Consider the following 17729-nt stretch of genomic DNA (forward strand, 5'->3'; position numbering starts at 1 on the left):
CTCTGAAATTGCCTAATTCTTCTTTCTCCCCACTTTTGGCTAAATATTTTATTCACTATATATTATTTGGAATTTTGACTTGGGACATTTCCAAATACAGTTTGCCACTGAAATATGGAAAACTTTGAGAACAAAGAATCAAGTATATTTTGCTTTGAACATTTTCTTTTCTTGGAGTGTGTCTTTTTTCCCTTTGCATCCTGAAAGGCTGACACAAATGTCTTGCTCAATATCTCCTGTACTTGCTGGCCAACTGCATACAAACTGGATGAGAGCATTCTGTCCATCCTAGGGATATACTAACAAACATTTATTATTAATGATTATGTGCTATATTTTGGATATTTATGTCTCTTCCTCATCCAGCGGAGGGCGGCAAAGATTCTCAGAGGGCTGGAGCACCTCTCCTGTAAAGACAGGACTGAGAGGGTTGGGGTGGTTCAGCCTTGGACAAGGATCCAGGGAAACTTTATTGTGCCCTTCCAGTAGTTATAGGGGGCTTACAGAAAAGAGGGAAAGAGACATTTTACTCAGACAGATAGTGGTAGGACAAAGACAAGCTGTTTTAAACTAAAAGAGGGAATATTTCTGTTGGTTGTTAGAAGGAAATTCTTTACTGTGAGGGTGCCCAGAGTAGTTGTGGATGCCCCATCCCTGGAAGTGTTCAAAGCCAGGTTGGATGGGACTTCGAGCAGCCTGGTTGAGTGGAAGGTGTCTCTGCTTATGGCAGGAGAGGTGGAACTAGATGATCTTTAAGGGTACTTCCAACCCAAGCCATTGGTTTATAATACTTTGCATATGCAGATTTTTTTTCTGCAAAAAACAAAGTAGCTGGAATAAAAAGACAATATGAGTTAATTTTCTTTATGTTTAAGCTTTTTTTTTTCTCTTGTTGGTCTGTGTGGAAGAGGGGAGTAGGACATTTGTTTGCTTTGTCACTGTATAAAGTACCTTTGTCTTTGGCATACAGTGTTGCACTGGTAACTTCAGCAAAGGAGCCTTCATTTCCCTAGCAGAAATTACTTGAAAACGTTTTATGGAATGACTAGAACATGACTAACAGCACGCTGAACTTTCAGATGAATTAACTGTTGATGATGCTTCTAGAACTGCCAGTGCCATTTTCAGAAAGCACAGTAAGGGATTTAAAGACCCAAATTCCAGTGGTTAAGTCGAGTTATGCTCACAGATGTTTTTATCGTACACATTACACATGTGATATTTACTTCAGTAAACCAGAGGAAAATTTGCTGATTTTCAGCCAGTTAAGACTCCAGGAAAGATTCTCTATCCTGCTTTTTTTTCTGGATTCTCCTATCTTACTTCCTGCTGCGAACTTCAGCTGAGAAACGATAGTTTTGAAGAAATTCAGGGGTTGTTTTCTCTCCTGTCACCTTTCTGCTTCATCTTCTTTTCCCTGTGGAGAGAAACTATGGAGAAGTATAAACAGGGAAATAGTAAATCCTTTGAAAATTCACATTACATATGTGTAGAAGTGAAATAAAATTAAACTTCTTTGTAATTACTTTTCCCATTTATCTTCCTTGAGAAAAAAAATGCTATTTCTTTCTGTTGGCTTCAATCAAGACATGTTCAAAAAACATGTTCTCATGTTTCGAAATTTTCTGGCCTCAAGTGCAATAATTAGCTTCTAGAATGTCTCAGTTCAGCTCTTTGCTTCTTGAACAGCTCAATCTCTTTTCAGGAAAAACATGTGAAGTGTCATGGTATGATGATTATTATTTCATTCACAGATAAAAATATGCTCCTTAGCAGAATGACTGTGTTAGTTTAGAATCTCTGACTGACTTTCTGTAGATGGAGAAGCCACGTGATGTGGCCACAAGCATCTCTATATTTGGAATTACAATGAACATCCACTTAAAAATTCGCATCTTTTTGCATGTATGCATCAAATTATATACCTACTTCCTATGCATATTAGCTTATGACATAGGTATGATGTTCATATCCCTTCCCCCAGAAATGGGGTTCTCGATACAAAAGTGATCTTGCAGGCTTGGTCACTTTAGCTTGCAAGTAGTGAGTATTTGCAGAAGTGTGGTTTGTGTTGTTTTTTGTGGTGTTTTTTTTTTTTTTCCTGGGATTTGGCATATATTTCGTGTAAATTGGGTAAAGGAAAGAATGAGGAATTGTCTTGTCAGGAGGCTGGAATTCAGCGACTCAGAGACTCAGCTGGGGAAATTTTGTTAAGAGAGTGCTCTCTGTGGTGATTACGAAGTATTCCTGACAACCAATTAATCATTTTCACTTGTTTGTGTTGCAAGAATAATTGCAGAAGCTGCAATGTGAGGATGGAGAAGTTTCCCCTTGTGTGTTCTACTTATTTGTTGCCATATACATTTTAACTTTTGCAGGTGTTTTACTTGTGTTTTCACATAAGAAACTACCAGACTTCCCATGTGGTGTCAAAAATGAAAGTATCAACCAAATTAAATTGCAAAAGGTAATTTAAATTAGAACAGTAAAATGAAATAAAATCAGTAGTCTGTGCACAACTGGAATCTTTTTCATCAAAAAAACATTGAAGTATTGGAAATGGGAAAAAAAAAAATATTTGATTCTTCCCCACCAGAAGGAAGAGGGGAAAAGGAAGAGGTTAGTATAACCACATGCCAAAAATTCATTACAGCATGCAGGGCTACAGCCAGCCCACACATTTACACAGTGCATTGTTGAGATCCATTGGAAAGTGCAGAAGCTAATTAGGAATGTGAACCAGATAACCTCAACATCGGTTCGAGTCCAATTATTCATACCAGGATTTCATGATACTGATCTGTTTGTCCTTATTCCAGCAATCCTAAGTGGAGTTATTACAGTAATTGTATGGAGCTGGATGCCAAGTTAACGCTAGTGTGACATTGCTCGCTGGCAGCTTGGCAACTTTTCCCAGGAAAGCAGCAAGGTCGTTTGCATATGTATTTGTGCAGAAAGTTACATGGAAATTCTTCCCTTTCAAAATCCAGGTCCACAGCTGTGATACATTTTCATATTGTTGTGCTCCTCAACTGATCAGAAAGGGAAGTTTCAGTCCATTGGGCTGTCCTGACCTTGCGGTTATTGTGCAGTGAAGTTGATGGTTATTGTGGCAAAAATTAATCCTGTTATAGATATTTGGCTGTGGGAACTCTGTTCTCACTTTGTGTTTTCCCTAACACAGCAAAATTTGGTCTGAATGCAATCTCTTGTAATTGATTCCATGCTGCTAGTAGCCCTTGCTCAGCGTTCTGCACCCACATGAGGCTGCAACGTTGAATACCAAAGTAGAACTGCCCCAAACTGCGTCGCTTTGGAGGCTGCAATAGTTCTCATTTTTAGGAAGCAGAGAGGGCTGCTTGCTGCTTGTCAGCTCCTCATCCAGTTTCCCCTCTCAGTGAGAAGAGGGTAATCTGCTAGTGAGCAAAAATAGAGCCTTGAGAGTAGACCAACACTCTACCCTGTAATCAGACACTGAACCCCTTAGCACCTGGGGAGGTGCAGAGGGATCCCAGTATCACAGCCATGTTGGTTCAAAGGGACTGGAGAGGCCCCTGACATGAGCATGGCAGTGGCCAGGGCAGTGAGCAGGTACAGTCAGGACAGCTGTGGCATTCCCTGGCCAATGCCTTGAAATCCTTTGAGAACATTGGCTCCTCAGCCATGTTGAGCTACCAGTCCCAGAGTGGCATTGCCCCTCCAGAGAGAAATCTGTCAGACAGAGGGTTGGATTCTGTCTGAAAGAAGCCTGACTACTGACAGGTCCTCAGCATGGATGGCTCTAGCTGGCATAGAGCTAGGAAAGATAGCTGGTCCTGTAGGTTGGAGGTTACCCAACAAGTGAAAGTGGGTCATTCAGGGTGAGGTGTATCAGAAACTCAGGCTGCATTATCAGAGTGGGTGCCAAAATGGCCTTCAGGACGACTGTAAATGATTGTGTTTCAGGGACAGGGCAGGTTGACTTGATAATAATCTTGTTATCCAGGCAGAGCAGAGATGGAAATACTTAAATTTTTGAGCTCTTCACTCTGTGTTCACACAATCTTGGTCTGATGATCTTATAAGGCAATAGGGGTATGATAGAGGGATATGGGCTGAAGAAGATGATGTGGAAAGATTTGAGCATGGTGCAGGAGCCAGTCAGGGGACAAGAGAGCCTTTTGTGACCTTCAGCATCCCAAGGAGAGAAAGGCTCAGTTTCTAAACTGAGGAGAAGCTGGTGAGAAGAGAGGCTGCTTCTCCTTGTGTGTGAGAATTGCTGGCAGGCACTGGCTTGCCGAGTTTGCTGCTGCTGGCTCCTTTCACTGGGAGCTTCACCAGGAGGATGTTTATTCCCATTCCAGCTTCAAGAGAGAACCCTGGTCTCATTATAGACCTGCAGGGATGAGGCTGTGAAAAAACATAACATTTTTGCTCCCAGACCTTTATGTTCATTTATACTGTTTAATCTCTGTGTTGTGTTCCTTCCGTTTACTTAATTTCTCAGAGCTTAAGCAAAGCATTTTTTCACATCTGCACATTTTGTTTCACCCCATTCATTCTTGAAAAATATCTAAGAATATTTCTAGTGGATACTCTTGCCAGATTTACCTTTCAGATTTTTTTTCATTTACAAAGTCAGTATTTTATAGCACAAAGTCTTCTTTTTTCTATTTATTTTTGATCCACATTTTTTGGACTGCTGAGAATTGATTGGCATTTTTGGCATTAACTTGTGATCCACAGTAACCAGCAGACTGTCAATCTTCCATCGTCTTAGACTTGTCACTCCAAAATAGTGGAAAGCAAAGGTTTAAAATGGATTGAGGAGTTGTATGAATTTGTAAGTTGACCTTTTTCTCCTTCTCCCATTCTCTCCCTGCCAAAGCAATGACATCCTTTCCTTTCATGGCATGGTTATTTGGGTATGCAGTAAAATAAAAACGATTAACAAGGGCAAAAGAGGTCTGTTCAATTGCTTTAATTATATATTTCTAATTGAACTTCCTAATTTCACATTAATTTATGCAGTTGCTTCCCTTCAGTATGTTTCTGTGCAATGATGCTTTAGAAACAGTGTGCCTGCTCACAACACATGGGTACAAGGTGGCACTGCTGCCCTTATGCAGGGGCATGAGGATTTCTCTTGCATTAGGAGAACAGCAGGGGTGACTCCACTGCTAGGCTACTCCAACTGCCCAGATGACCAGAGTCTTCTAAACCCTTTTCCTCCAGGTCATCTCTGACCTGGGAACAGGCATTCAGAGGCAGTGGTGAGGCTACAATGTGAGGCTCATCTGTTTGGACACTAATGGCCATTTCTGTAGGGGGAGAAGTGGTCTTGTAAGACTTTCCCTCAACCACCACAACTTCTTACCTTGTGATGGTGAAGAGAAGACCCCGGCCAGGTGGGGCAGTCTGTTACATGTTGTTTGTCTCATGTCCTCTTGCACCACCAGCAGGGGTTTCCCATATCCCAGTGCAGCAGGAATTTTGTGGAAAATGACTTGAGTACAACTTGGACATCTTCATACAGGAGGAGAAAGAGGAGGTTACATTGCCTTGAAAATTGTTCCAGATTGCCATAGATACTCCCTCTTGCAGTGTGTAGCCAAACAAGAAATACTGTGCACTGGGGGTTTTCTGGGCATTTGGGTTTTATTACAGCACAGTCCTGCACAACTGTTTCCTGTAATTCCCTGTTAAAACACTATACCTTGCAGCTGCTAGCTACTATTTCTCAAAAAAGACATCTGTGTAGCTGTATGGATTTGCCACATAAAATGACTTCTGTGTTGGCCTTAAGTGACTCTTAAAATTAAGAGAGCACTGAAGTGCCACAATTTGAATGCATGTAAATGGTGCACTGGCACAGACATAGCGTTTCTCAAAGCTGGTCTCCTCTAGAGCTAACTTGCTTGTTTTTCTCTATCTGGTACAACTATTTAGTTTGTTAAGAAGAGCAATAAATTTGGCAAAATGCAACACTGCTTGCTTATAGCAGAAATGTGAACATTTTGGCTTGAAGTTTCTTAGTAGGTTCCCCTCCTCACACCAGTATTAAGATCTTTTTTATCCACCTCTTCCTCTAGAGAGAGCACCAAGTATAAAAGCCACCAACCTCTTGTTGCCTACTTTCACATTCAGGGTGTGAAGAATCAACTAAACATTTGTTTGACATTACGAAGGAGTTGGGGCATATTTATGCTTCCTACTTGCAGGGTGGAAAGCATGTGACACGCAGAACAAGGCCCTAGAGCTGTTTGCTCAAATAATGCTGGAAGGCACAGTAAATGAAGTTACAGGAATACACTTGTAATGCTCTTCTGGGCCTGTTTTTTTTTTTTTTTTCTCCTCAGCTGGAGAACATTTTTTAGGCCACGCTTCAGTTTCTCCATTGATAAAAATGTAAAGGATGTTTTCCAGTGTCCTTTAAAATACACCATTTAAATCCCAGTACAAATAACAAATTTAACACAAATTAGATTACCCTTCACAACTTCCTCCATCATCTCTTGTGATGTTTTCACTGAGTGTTAGGCAGCAACCCTCAGTTCTTTCCTTTTTTTCTCTTGGCTTGCTTACAGCTTCTAAAATAGTTTGAGGCCAGTGTTGAGCTCCATGGGTTTGTTGGCATAGCTGTGTCTGCTTGGATTTTGAACTACCCTCTTCCAGCCAAGGCTGCTGGGTTGGCAGCGCAGTCTGGGCACAGCTCTGTCAGCAGAGGAACGTAAATTTGGAGGTGGCATTCTCTCCTCTTTTTTGTCAACGCCTTGCATTGCCTTTGAAGCAAGTAGTGTATTTCCAGTCTACTTCTAGTCTTATGTATACTAACAGATAAAGAAAATGGTGCACTGACGCTAACTAAAATATTTATGTATGCATGTGATCAGTGGTCAGAATAAAATGGGGAGACTTTTTCCTTTAGCTGAGTTGCATTTAGGGAAGCAGGCAGTGATGAAACAGTGATGAATATGGCCCAAATAATTTTGAATTGTTTATCATAGTCAATACATATCAAAGTTGGCATGCATAGGTTATAAAGAGGATATTTCTGTCTGTTTGGTTTTCTGGAGATTTTCTCAATTTCACATACAACACTGAGAAACAGGATGACCTGAATTTTTACTGTCCAGTATGATAGATACTACAAAGCTTCTGCTAAGGTCTCTGGATGTTGACAGTGAGAGGTCATCTCATCTGACATGCTGGTAGTAAAGAAGGTTAGTGGGGCACTGGAAAGCTGGCTTTTTTGCCCAGCTGTGTTCCCAGCCAGATACTAGGCTCTTTCTGTGATTTCCATAGATGGGGTAATCACATTTCCCTGTGTATTAGGCAAAAATAGGTCCTGAAATCAGTCCACACTGTTACCGAAGCAAAAAGTAGATCCCTGTTTGGTTTTTCCTCCAGTGGATTGCCCTCCTAGTCACTACTCTGATAATCCATGACCAGGAATATTTTGTACTGCTATTTGTTGCTACTTGCATACAAAGAATTGGTTTGGTTTGCAGAGATACGGCCTCATCATGCTCTTCAAGTTTCTGAAAGACTGAAGAAATTTTTTCTATTGGAAGTTGACATGTATGACGAATTATTAACTCTGTAAGAAGACTTGAGGTTTTAGAAAAAGAGGTTTTGCCCCATTCAGCAGATTCTTATGAAGCTCCAGATCAATAGCTTGGAAAGATGGATACATTGATTTGATTAATTTTGAAGTTACTGGTCTGACAGAAAAGGCATTATTTTAATGCTTTATTTTGCAAATTGAAGCATCCTTTTTGTTTGTTTTCTTTTCATTTCCCACAGAAACGTTCCAGAGGTCAAGTGCTATTCGACAAAGTGTGCGAGCATCTGAACCTTTTGGAAAAAGACTACTTTGGGCTAACATACAGGGACACAGAAAACCAAAAGGTAACCCACAAAACTGCAGGTGTCCTTTGGCATGTGAACATCAGAACTCCCTGAGACACTCCCCAGACAGCTGCAAACAATCCAGAAGTTTGTTTTATCTTCTTTGCCAGGTTTCATAGACACAGTTTGAGCTATTGTTTTTTGTGACTCTACTTCTCAAGAGCATCTTTTGTGTTTCCCTGAGTTCCCTCCCTTTTGGCTATTTATGACACGAGAGATATAAATCATATAGCTGGTGCTCTTTCTGGTATGATTTATTCCTTGAGTGTCATAGATAAAAGTCATATTTACACTCATAGATACACTGCAAAACATATAATACTAAAATATGGTTTAATAATAGTGGTCGGGACACAGATAGGCAGGAGGTGACTGACTGCTCCTGCTAACTGCTAAGATAAGGGAAGGCTGTAAGCCTTGACTTTATCTTAGCATTATTTTTGATTTGACTAAAGACATTAGTCTTCAGAAGCAGCTGGTAGCGATAGTGAATCACATTCTGCTGTCCTGCATTCTGATTTCAGTATGAAGCAAGCTGTGTATTACGAGTGTTGAAGATGATCTAATGTGCAGGTGATATGTACATACATTGTTTGGGACATGGTACGATGAAAGAGAGAGTACCAAAGAATAATTTAAAATATGTTGTGTTATTTTGGCATTTTAAGATAAATATTTTGACAGAGCCAGTACAAAACCTCTCAGCAATATGCACAGTAGCTCAGCAGAGCTTGCCAGCTGAAGGTATTTTGTGCTTTGTGTGGCCTTAAAGATCTTCCCTGATGGAGCTGAAGCTGCTACTACTTTTTTAGCTGCTTATGTCTTGTGGGAACAACAGATGTGCTTTTTAGGTTTTCTTTTGTTTCATAATGTATATGTATATGATATGAAATAAATTGGTCTTTTTATTTATTTTCCCCCCTTTCTTCACAGACTTCTTTGTTTCTAATTTAAGAAATCACTTAAGCAGAGACTTGATCCATGCGAGTGCAAGATAATGCTTTATCATATGCTTAGTTTTGAGTTTTGAGAAAAGCTAAGTAGAAGTCTAAATGCATTTTCAAATAGGTATGCTTTCCTACAGGAAAGAGAAGCATGGATTCATTATTAATATGGAGTTTAGAAGAGTGAAACATTTATGGGTCACCAGTTACTTTACAGAGATAAACAGTTAACTGCCTGCCACCACTTTTATTGATCAATAACATGCATCTTTTTAATGTCAAAGTAGTTTTAATTCACCTCCATCCTCTGGCACATAACTTCCAGCCAGACAACATATGTGCTCGTATCCCACGTCATCTTTGTAAACAGAAATCCTAATGTGTCTTTAATTTCTTGGTGCATAGTGTGCTTTTCTGTGCAGCAATAGCTGAAGATCTTCAGGCTCATGTTTTGCAGAACAGAGAAGGTTTGGACAGCTGCAAACTGGTTGTTTTTGTTGGGGAGGGATTGTTGTGTTCTGCTTGCTCGCTATCTCTTTAGTGTTTTATTGTCTCTCTGATACATTTGTTTATCTTTCTTTGGAGAGAGTGGAACTTTCCCGGGGAAAGCGAACTTTTTGTTCTGGGCTTTGACGTATTTTAAATATTAATTTGATTCTCTTAGAGGTCAAGACAGCAGAGGCACTGAGACCCCAAGCTGCTGTGTGCCTCCTCCAGAGGAATTTCATCTGCTCCTTGGCATCCATGGAGTACTAACACATCACCAGGATAATTCTCCACCACCTCAGCAGGGGTTTTGTCTTGCACAGTCACTGGGCTCTGCATGGTGTGGATGGGGGCAGAGGTGCTGTGGTGCTGCCTCTGGTTTTCTCTGGGGAGCCCCTCATGCCCATGCTGTGTTGCAAACAGAGTAGTGCCCTACTCTGCATTTGCTTATCCTCTAGCAAGTCTTTTCAACCTTTCCAGGACTGGAGGATAAAAAAAAAAAAAAAATCAGTCAAAAACATCTCTTTGCAACAAGCTTGTAGAAATTTAGTTTTCCCAAAAGATACTCTGCAAAAAGATCTCTATGGCTTCATTTTACTAATTCCTATTTTTTATTTCAAATCATTCAGGCTCTCAATGTCTGTGAAGGTTAATAGAAATCCTGTTGCTACTCATGGCCACATCTTAAAAATTTGTGTTAGCCCTGCCTATTGCTACTTCAAGGACAAAGGAGTGCAGAGCTTCACATGTTCTAGTTTTGACTTATACCACTGTTTAAAAATAATGTTTATTGTATTTTCTGATTCAAATTGAAAAAAAAGAAACATTTTCTTTGCAGAATTGGTTGGACCCTGCCAAGGAAATCAAGAAGCAGATCCGAAGTAAGTTTGTTATCATGGCCCCTTCTACATGTCTCCCCATGGGGAAAAACCTATTTCACAGTCATCTTTTGTATCCTGTCCCAAGTCTTGAGCAAAGGAATTATCTGCCTTTAGATTTTTAAATCCTTTTGATTTTTTTACCCTATGATGATGGTGAGGCATTACTGATGCTTGTAACATGTGAACTTGCATTGCTGAAAACAACTTGACATTTGCAGAGATGCAAAATCCTGAAGTTTGACATTAAGCAATGTAACCTTAGGGACTAGACCACGTATATGAATTATTTCTTGCATTGCTGATATTTATATCATATCCAGAAAGACTGCTCATGACCCACACTGAAATAATTCACTGATATAAAGATACTAGTCTATCTAAAATACTTTTACTTTCTGCATTTCAGAAGATTGATCTTTGCTCCTAAAATGACCATTCAGTCAATTTTCTGATTCACATGAATCTTTTTAAAAGCTCAATTGTTATAATTAGGCATCTGCTACATTAGAAATTCAAAAACCTCTCAAAGGAAAACCTTTTTGAGACTGCTGGGCTCAAGACTTGACTTGTGTTTGTTTACTTCCCCTTACTTTTAAAAATTGACAAAATGTTTATGCGTATGACTTCTGTGGGCAGAAAAACCTCAGTAAATTTTTTTCTTTGCATATTTTGTAAATGACCTCTTCTAGCACTTGTGCTTTCACAAACAAATGTATCTGATGGTTAACATTTGTTGGGCCAGGCCTGGCAAATAAATCCCTTCCCTCTCCAAGATTCAAAGGGTTAATTTATGCTGGTGGGAAAATTTCCCAGCTTACTGTGAGCAACTTCCCCTTTCCTCCAATATTATTTTATTACAAGTAAGTGATCTGCAATACAAAGTAATGAACATCTGCCTTTTTTAAATCTGATGAAGGGATGGATCTGGAAAGGAAGGTGCTTTAGACCACAATGAGTCAGGTCACACAGATGTTCAATGCAAGTAAAGCAGCTCAGCTCCCCACCACGTATTAGAAATACATTTAATATGTACCCAAACCATGAAATAGACAATGAAGGGTTGTGAGAGCAGGAGATTAACCAGGCTCAAAAGTGTCACCTAGGACTTGAAGCAGTGGGCAGTTGTATCTGCAGAAAATGACTAATGATTTGCTTTCTCTGTACGATTCATCCCAGAAGTTTGGAATAGGCCACAGTGGAAAAGTAGTGTTGTTATCCATAACGCTTTCCAAGACATATATATATAGTCCTGCTAAATGCTGCTTGAGTTGTACAACACACAGATCACACTGCTGGCTCATCCCAGTGGTTGAGAAAGACCATTTCTTCACACCCTGTTAGTTATAACCCACTAACTTGCACAGTGTTAGGTTGTATTCCAGCCCTGTAAATATGGGGTGAAGACTGTTTACTCCTCTATCTTTACTGTCTCTGCTATTATGGTAGGCTTTATCATAGGCTTGATTAATTTTTTTGTGCCAAGGAATGGGTTTACAGGCCATGGTCCCTTCCATCTGTTGTGGAGCCAGGTGTCACCTCTGGCTGCATTCCCACCTTGGGGTTAGTCTACTCTCTGATGGGACCGTGCCCCATCCTCACTGCCAGCCAAATCTTCCTTTCACCATCTTTTATGGCCCAAGAAAATGGAAAAGTTCCTAGAATCAAGCATTCCAAAAGTCTCATCAAGAGCTGAAGTCATGATGGTGAACATCAAAATTCTTCTTGCACATTCATAGAATCATTGAATCATTTGGATTGCATGGGACCTTAAAGATCACCTAATTTCAACCTCTGCCATGGGCAGGGACACCTCCCACTAAACCAGGTTGTTCAAAGCCCCATCCAGCCTGGTCTTGAACATTTGAGATTAGATGTGTGGACGACCAAAGTGAATGGAGCCTCCCAAGGTATAAAATTTCCTTGTTGCTTGTAAGAACAGTGTGGTTTGGGATTTTTTTTTATTGCTTTTCATTTGTGTTCAAGTCATGTGCTTGTGTAACCTAACCCTTTCTTTCAGACTACCTTCTATATTTACATACCATGTTCAAGTCTATTTTTAAATCCTGATATTATTTTTTTACAAAATTTAAAGCTAACACTCCAGAAATAATTTTGCTAACTCTAGAGATACAAACCAGTATCCATCTTGTGGGTCAACTAAATTTAGTGAAATAATTAAATAAGATTTCCCCGGTACTATGTACTTTTGCAGTCATACTCTCTGTTTGTCCTTGCAGTTTTGTCTGCACAATAATTTATGTCTGCTGGAGAAAGGAGCTGTGTGCTGAGGCAGCACTCTGAGAATATGCTGTGAGCTGATTTGGGCAGCTAGACCTCAGCACATTACCCTGCTCCAGAGCCCATTCCTACTCTGGCTTGTGGTGTTTCCAGCATCTCTGTATTTTGGGTTATTGGTTTTTAAAGCTTGTACAGACTGTGCGGGGTTTATTTTCAATTAACCTTGTTTTCAGACTGAGGGGTTTTTTTAGTATTAGTAATAAATTACTGCTCATTCAGAGTCCTCACTTCGTGGAAATCCTACTAAATAAAAAAAGAGCTGCAAAATCTGATCTAATAGATTATCTTCAGTATGTGTGGGAAAAATATCCTGAAACCTGTCCTTATTAATTGCTTGTCTACAATATTTTTAAGTCTGCTGGTGATTGAATAACATATTTTCATTTGCAGTGTACTTTCAGTCAATCTATGCTCTTTTCCAGGTGGTGCTTGGCACTTTGCATTTAATGTGAAATTCTACCCTCCAGACCCTGCCCAGCTATCTGAAGACATTACCAGGTGTTTTAAACATTAAATACCTTTTTTGAAGTGGCTTAAAAGCTGTTCCAGTTATCATTTACACTCTAATTATACAAGAAATAAATGTTTTATATTCCTATTTTCTTTGTTTTTCATATTATCTTATGTCCTCTGCATTATGAAGTATTTCGTGTAGCTTAAGCCTAAACCCCAGCTTTTTCAATATGTATATTTCTTAGTGTTAATTTTAATATTCACAAAGATGCCTGATGCTCATTTTTGGCAGTGGTAACAAGTTATTACTGTAACAAAATCATGACTATGAAAGAAAATAAGTGAGATAATGTTGTGGTTTCATGACCATACTGAATCCAAAACAGAGCAAACACTGTACCAGCTACTTAGGGAAAAATGAACTCTTTCCCAGCTGAAACTAGGATAGATGAGAATAAGCATGCATGCAAGTTTTGTGTATCATTTGACAAAGTAAGCAATTTATGTGCATGGAATAGAGAATGTGGTGGTAATTAATATCTGCTCCCTGCTCTCCAATTCACTCAGCTCTGCACTCTACACCTCTGCTCTTTGGTTTTGTATTCACATTGCAACCGCAACACAAAAAATAAAAAGCATAACCTTACCTGACTTCCTCCTTGGAGGGAGGCACAAAAACTTTGATCCACGATGAGGTTTTGTGCCATCAACAAACTATTCCCCAACCTGTTGCAATATTTTGCAACCTTTGAATATTTTTAATCTTCGGGGCTTTATGGACTCCTTTGTGCTTTAAAGGTAGCATGAAGCCTTTGGCCTAGATCAGGGTCCCCTGTGGTAGGTACTGGTGCAGAAAGACAGTGTCAAGAGTTCACAGTTGAACAGAGGACTTCCGTAGGAAAGGATTGCTTTATTTTTCTTCAGACTCTTAAATTTCTCTTGGGAACTCTGCCATTGCAACCAAACCAGTGCTCTTCATTTTATTTTGTGTTTTCATCTATCTGGTGAAACCTTTTACTGCACATTACTGTGGTTTTAACAGCATTTACTGTTTAAATATATTTTTGAGAAAGCACAGCATGTTGCTAAAGAGACAGCTTATGTTCTTTGAATGGCGTGGAGGTTTCTCTGTTCTTAAATGAACAGGATATGAGGGTTTTAATTAATTTTTTCTCCTTAAAGAATGATCAGGTAGTTTTATATGTAAGTGATTTATGATAGAAATCTGGTATGTTTAATGGGTATTTCTTCATCGAGGTCACTAAACAAAGTAATAACCTACTTTATTAAAAGATCTTCATTCTGCTGTATAAAGATAAATTAGGTGTTCCTACTGACAAATTAGGCAAGAGCTTGGTATTTTGGGGATAACAAAAATTATTATTGTCCTTGTGAATGGCTGAAAATCTCTGGGCTTGGCCGTCTGCAAATTCTTATTTGAGCCGAGGCCTCTTTCCGATGCTCGGGCAGTGCTTCTTTGGGGCAGCACTTGTCTGAGCTGCCTTGGTGCTCCCTTGCAGGTACTACCTCTGCTTGCAGCTGAGAGATGACATCGTTTCGGGTCGGCTGCCCTGCTCGTTCGTCACACTGGCCCTGCTGGGCTCCTACACCGTGCAATCAGAGCTTGGTGACTACGACCCGGATGAGTATGGCAGCGACTACATCAGCGAATTCCGCTTTGCGCCAAACCACACTAAAGAGCTGGAGGACAAAGTGATCGAGCTGCACAAGAGCCACAGGTAAGCAGAAGGCATCAGTGTGAACTCTAGCCTGCTTCAGGTACCATCTTGGTACATGAGGAGATGTTGAATTCTGCAGTGGTGTACTTAATGTTTTCCTGGCAAGACTGCTCTGTGTGTCTTTAGATGGAGAAGAGATTTGCAGCATGTGAGCTAATAGGGTCTGCACTAGGGCTTTGGCTCTGGTGGGTACCCAGCTACCTTAGGGGTATGGCTATAGTTCTGACAGGCTGAAAATGCTTTCCAGTGGCTAGATTTTCTTTTGTATTCTGTTTCCTTAACATTTATGCTAGAATTGCTTACTTTTCCACAGGGGAATGACACCTGCAGAAGCTGAGATGCATTTCCTGGAGAATGCCAAAAAATTATCAATGTATGGAGTAGATCTCCATCATGCCAAGGTATGTACTTTGGTTCTTTCACTAGCCATATGTCTCCTGTGGCATAGTACTTGGATCTTCATGGTACTCCCTGATTTATTTTTCTTGTATTTTTGGGACAGAAATTTTGTGGAATGAATTGTGTCAAAATGAGGAAAGGTAATTCATTAAATAAGCATAAACATAGACTGTAACCATAACATAAGTTACCCTATATTTTTAAAGATGTTGCACATCAACTTTCATGCTGATTAAACAGTGCTATCCTTGAGGAAAATACTGAATGGATGAGGTGATGAGGGAGGATTTCAGAAGCTGCCCGGAGAGTGGTCAATTTTATTTTAATTCAGCTACATTTTCCAGTTTAATAAGGCCAACGATGCTATCTTAACTGGATAACAGATCATTTCTATGCTGCAAAGGGCTTTCAAGCAATTATTTAGCTGTGCTGGAAACCTAATCAGATTGATGATAATGGGAAGACAGCAGCTTGTCTTTTTCCTGAAGTGTGGTTGTTGCGGTTGACAGGGAGGGCAGTAATTCTCCTGGAAACATTCTCCCATGATCCAGTAGTTCCTCTAATCATCAGCAGGCTAAGTTATGAATAAAACATGGTCATTCTTACTGTGGCTTGGGAAAGTCACTTAGTAGCCTTGTGTTGGTTGTCTGATTTTTGGTTTTAGAGTGGTTTTTTTCCAAATAAATAATTACTATTCACTCTTCAGAGTAAGACTAATGGATTTTAACATTTTTGAGGTTAGCAAGCATCCTTGGCAAACAAGTATGGAACCAAAGAATTCTGCCCTGTGGAGAGAACTGCATTTTCTGTAAAGGTCAAATTATTGTGAGCCTGTTTTTTTTTTTTTTGCTGCAGCAGGTCCTTTCAAGAATTGAGATTAATTTGCAGCTTGAACCTTGAAAGAGCCTGCAACTGTGTCCCTGGGGTTTTTCATAGGAGGTGTGCATGTGTGTTACAGAATTCAAGGCAATCTTTTATGTTCTGTTAATTTCCTTCACTGAAAATGAAAAATATCTGTGTACAGCTCAGTGGGCAACATCAACCAAGAGGGATGCCACTGCTTCCCTGTATCCTGCAGATACAAACACTGTCTTGAGGCGCACTTGGAGCAGAGAGAAATGGATTGGCAAATGTCACTTGATAGCTTTTTTTTTTCCGAGGCAAAGAAATCTAAAAACCAGCAACTAAATGGATTACTGTTTTTAATAAGTTACAGGCTTTGTTACTGAAAATTTTATGTAACATAGCATTAAGACATAAGTATTTTTTCAGAATATTGTACAAAAGCTGTGAAGCTTAACATGGGATATTATAAGATGACTGTTTTATTTATTCTTGCCTGAAAAAGTTTTAGTATCCTGATTTGCACTTCTTTTTTTCATATCAAAAGACTCAGAGAAAGAGAAGTTAGTAGAAAAGAAAGTCTCTCTCCAAACTGTTGCTCTTTATTTTAAAAAGCTGTGGTGACAAGCAAGGTGTGTCTGTCTGTGGGTTAAGAAACCTGACAGTCATCTTGAAAACAGAGCTGAACGTGGGAAAAGTAGACTCTGAGTGAGAAGTTTATGTTCAGTTTTAATTAGGTCTGCCAGTGAGATTTGATGGTGTCAGGCTAGGGGACAAGTATCTCTGTGCATACCTTTTGGAAGCTGTGCCATGGCAAATGTCTCTATGTAAATGTTAATTCATTAAGGCTGTGTCAATATCTTTGGTGTTGGACAGATGTTGGACTCACCAGCTCACATTAAAACTCATTCTCAGTTACCGAATGCAAGGCTGTCATGAAAAATATGTTCAAATAGACAGATTTGTCCTCTGGGTTCTCACCATTCTGAGGAAGCTGCCCCCCTCCCATCCACATGCAGAACTAGAGGGATATGCCTTGGACATTACAGCTAACAGGTTTCTGTCCTGTGTAACCACATGGCTCCTGAAAAAAGCCAAATTCTTTTATTCAGGTTTCATTTTACACCAGTAGTATCACATTGGGAAACGGTCTCTGACACCAACAAGTAACAGAAGTCTTGAATAAACTTTGATCTGCAGCAAAGGTGGTGATAAGGGAAGAAGGCACACCTCGACATGTTTTTGAGAAAGTGTATGAAAAAAGGAAGCCGCTTGCACCTACAGAAATGTTCCATCTATGAGCACACTTGCATTTCAGGCATTCACCAGGCAGTGTGATTACTGCAATGAGACTTCATTTTTTAGAATGTGTTCACTGTATCTGGACATTGTTCTTTGCTTAGGAAAGTGAAACAGAAGTACACTGAAAAATATTAGCTTTGTCTTTTCTGTAGTGCCTGACAGTGATACCACACATGAGCTGTATTTAGAAAAAAATCTGTCTTTAAGTGGTTATACCATCATTGTCAGAACATATGTCCTCTGTTGGTGTGTTTTGTAATACTGGAGTGACTTCATGCCACTGTTTCTATGTTGTGATTTTGAAACTTTTTTTTCATTTCAAGCTGTGCTGTAGCTCTTTCATCATGACTGACCATGCATACCATTGTGTTGGTCTTTAAATGTAATCAGATTTCCACTGAATACCTAAAAGAGAACTGGCTGGGAAAACCAGAGGAAAATGATGAATTCATTTCTTGGTCATCATAGGGTGACATCTTCATAAGCTTCTGAGA

General features: G+C 39.7%; 1 protein-coding gene across 1 annotated transcript in view; it reads left to right on the plus strand.

Annotated features, from left to right (window-relative positions):
• EPB41L3 (erythrocyte membrane protein band 4.1 like 3) overlaps nucleotides 1–17729 on the plus strand; it is a 61109-nt gene that overhangs the window by 15261 nt on the left and 28119 nt on the right. The window contains exons 4-8 of the mRNA XM_062501013.1: nucleotides 7786–7890; nucleotides 10159–10201; nucleotides 12922–12997; nucleotides 14473–14691; nucleotides 15005–15092. Of these exons, the coding sequence (XP_062356997.1) occupies nucleotides 7786–7890; nucleotides 10159–10201; nucleotides 12922–12997; nucleotides 14473–14691; nucleotides 15005–15092 (531 nt within the window). The remainder of the gene's footprint in view (nucleotides 1–7785; nucleotides 7891–10158; nucleotides 10202–12921; nucleotides 12998–14472; nucleotides 14692–15004; nucleotides 15093–17729) is intronic.

Source organism: Cinclus cinclus, chromosome 1, assembly GCF_963662255.1.
Source record: "Cinclus cinclus chromosome 1, bCinCin1.1, whole genome shotgun sequence".
NCBI lineage: Eukaryota > Metazoa > Chordata > Aves > Passeriformes > Cinclidae > Cinclus > Cinclus cinclus.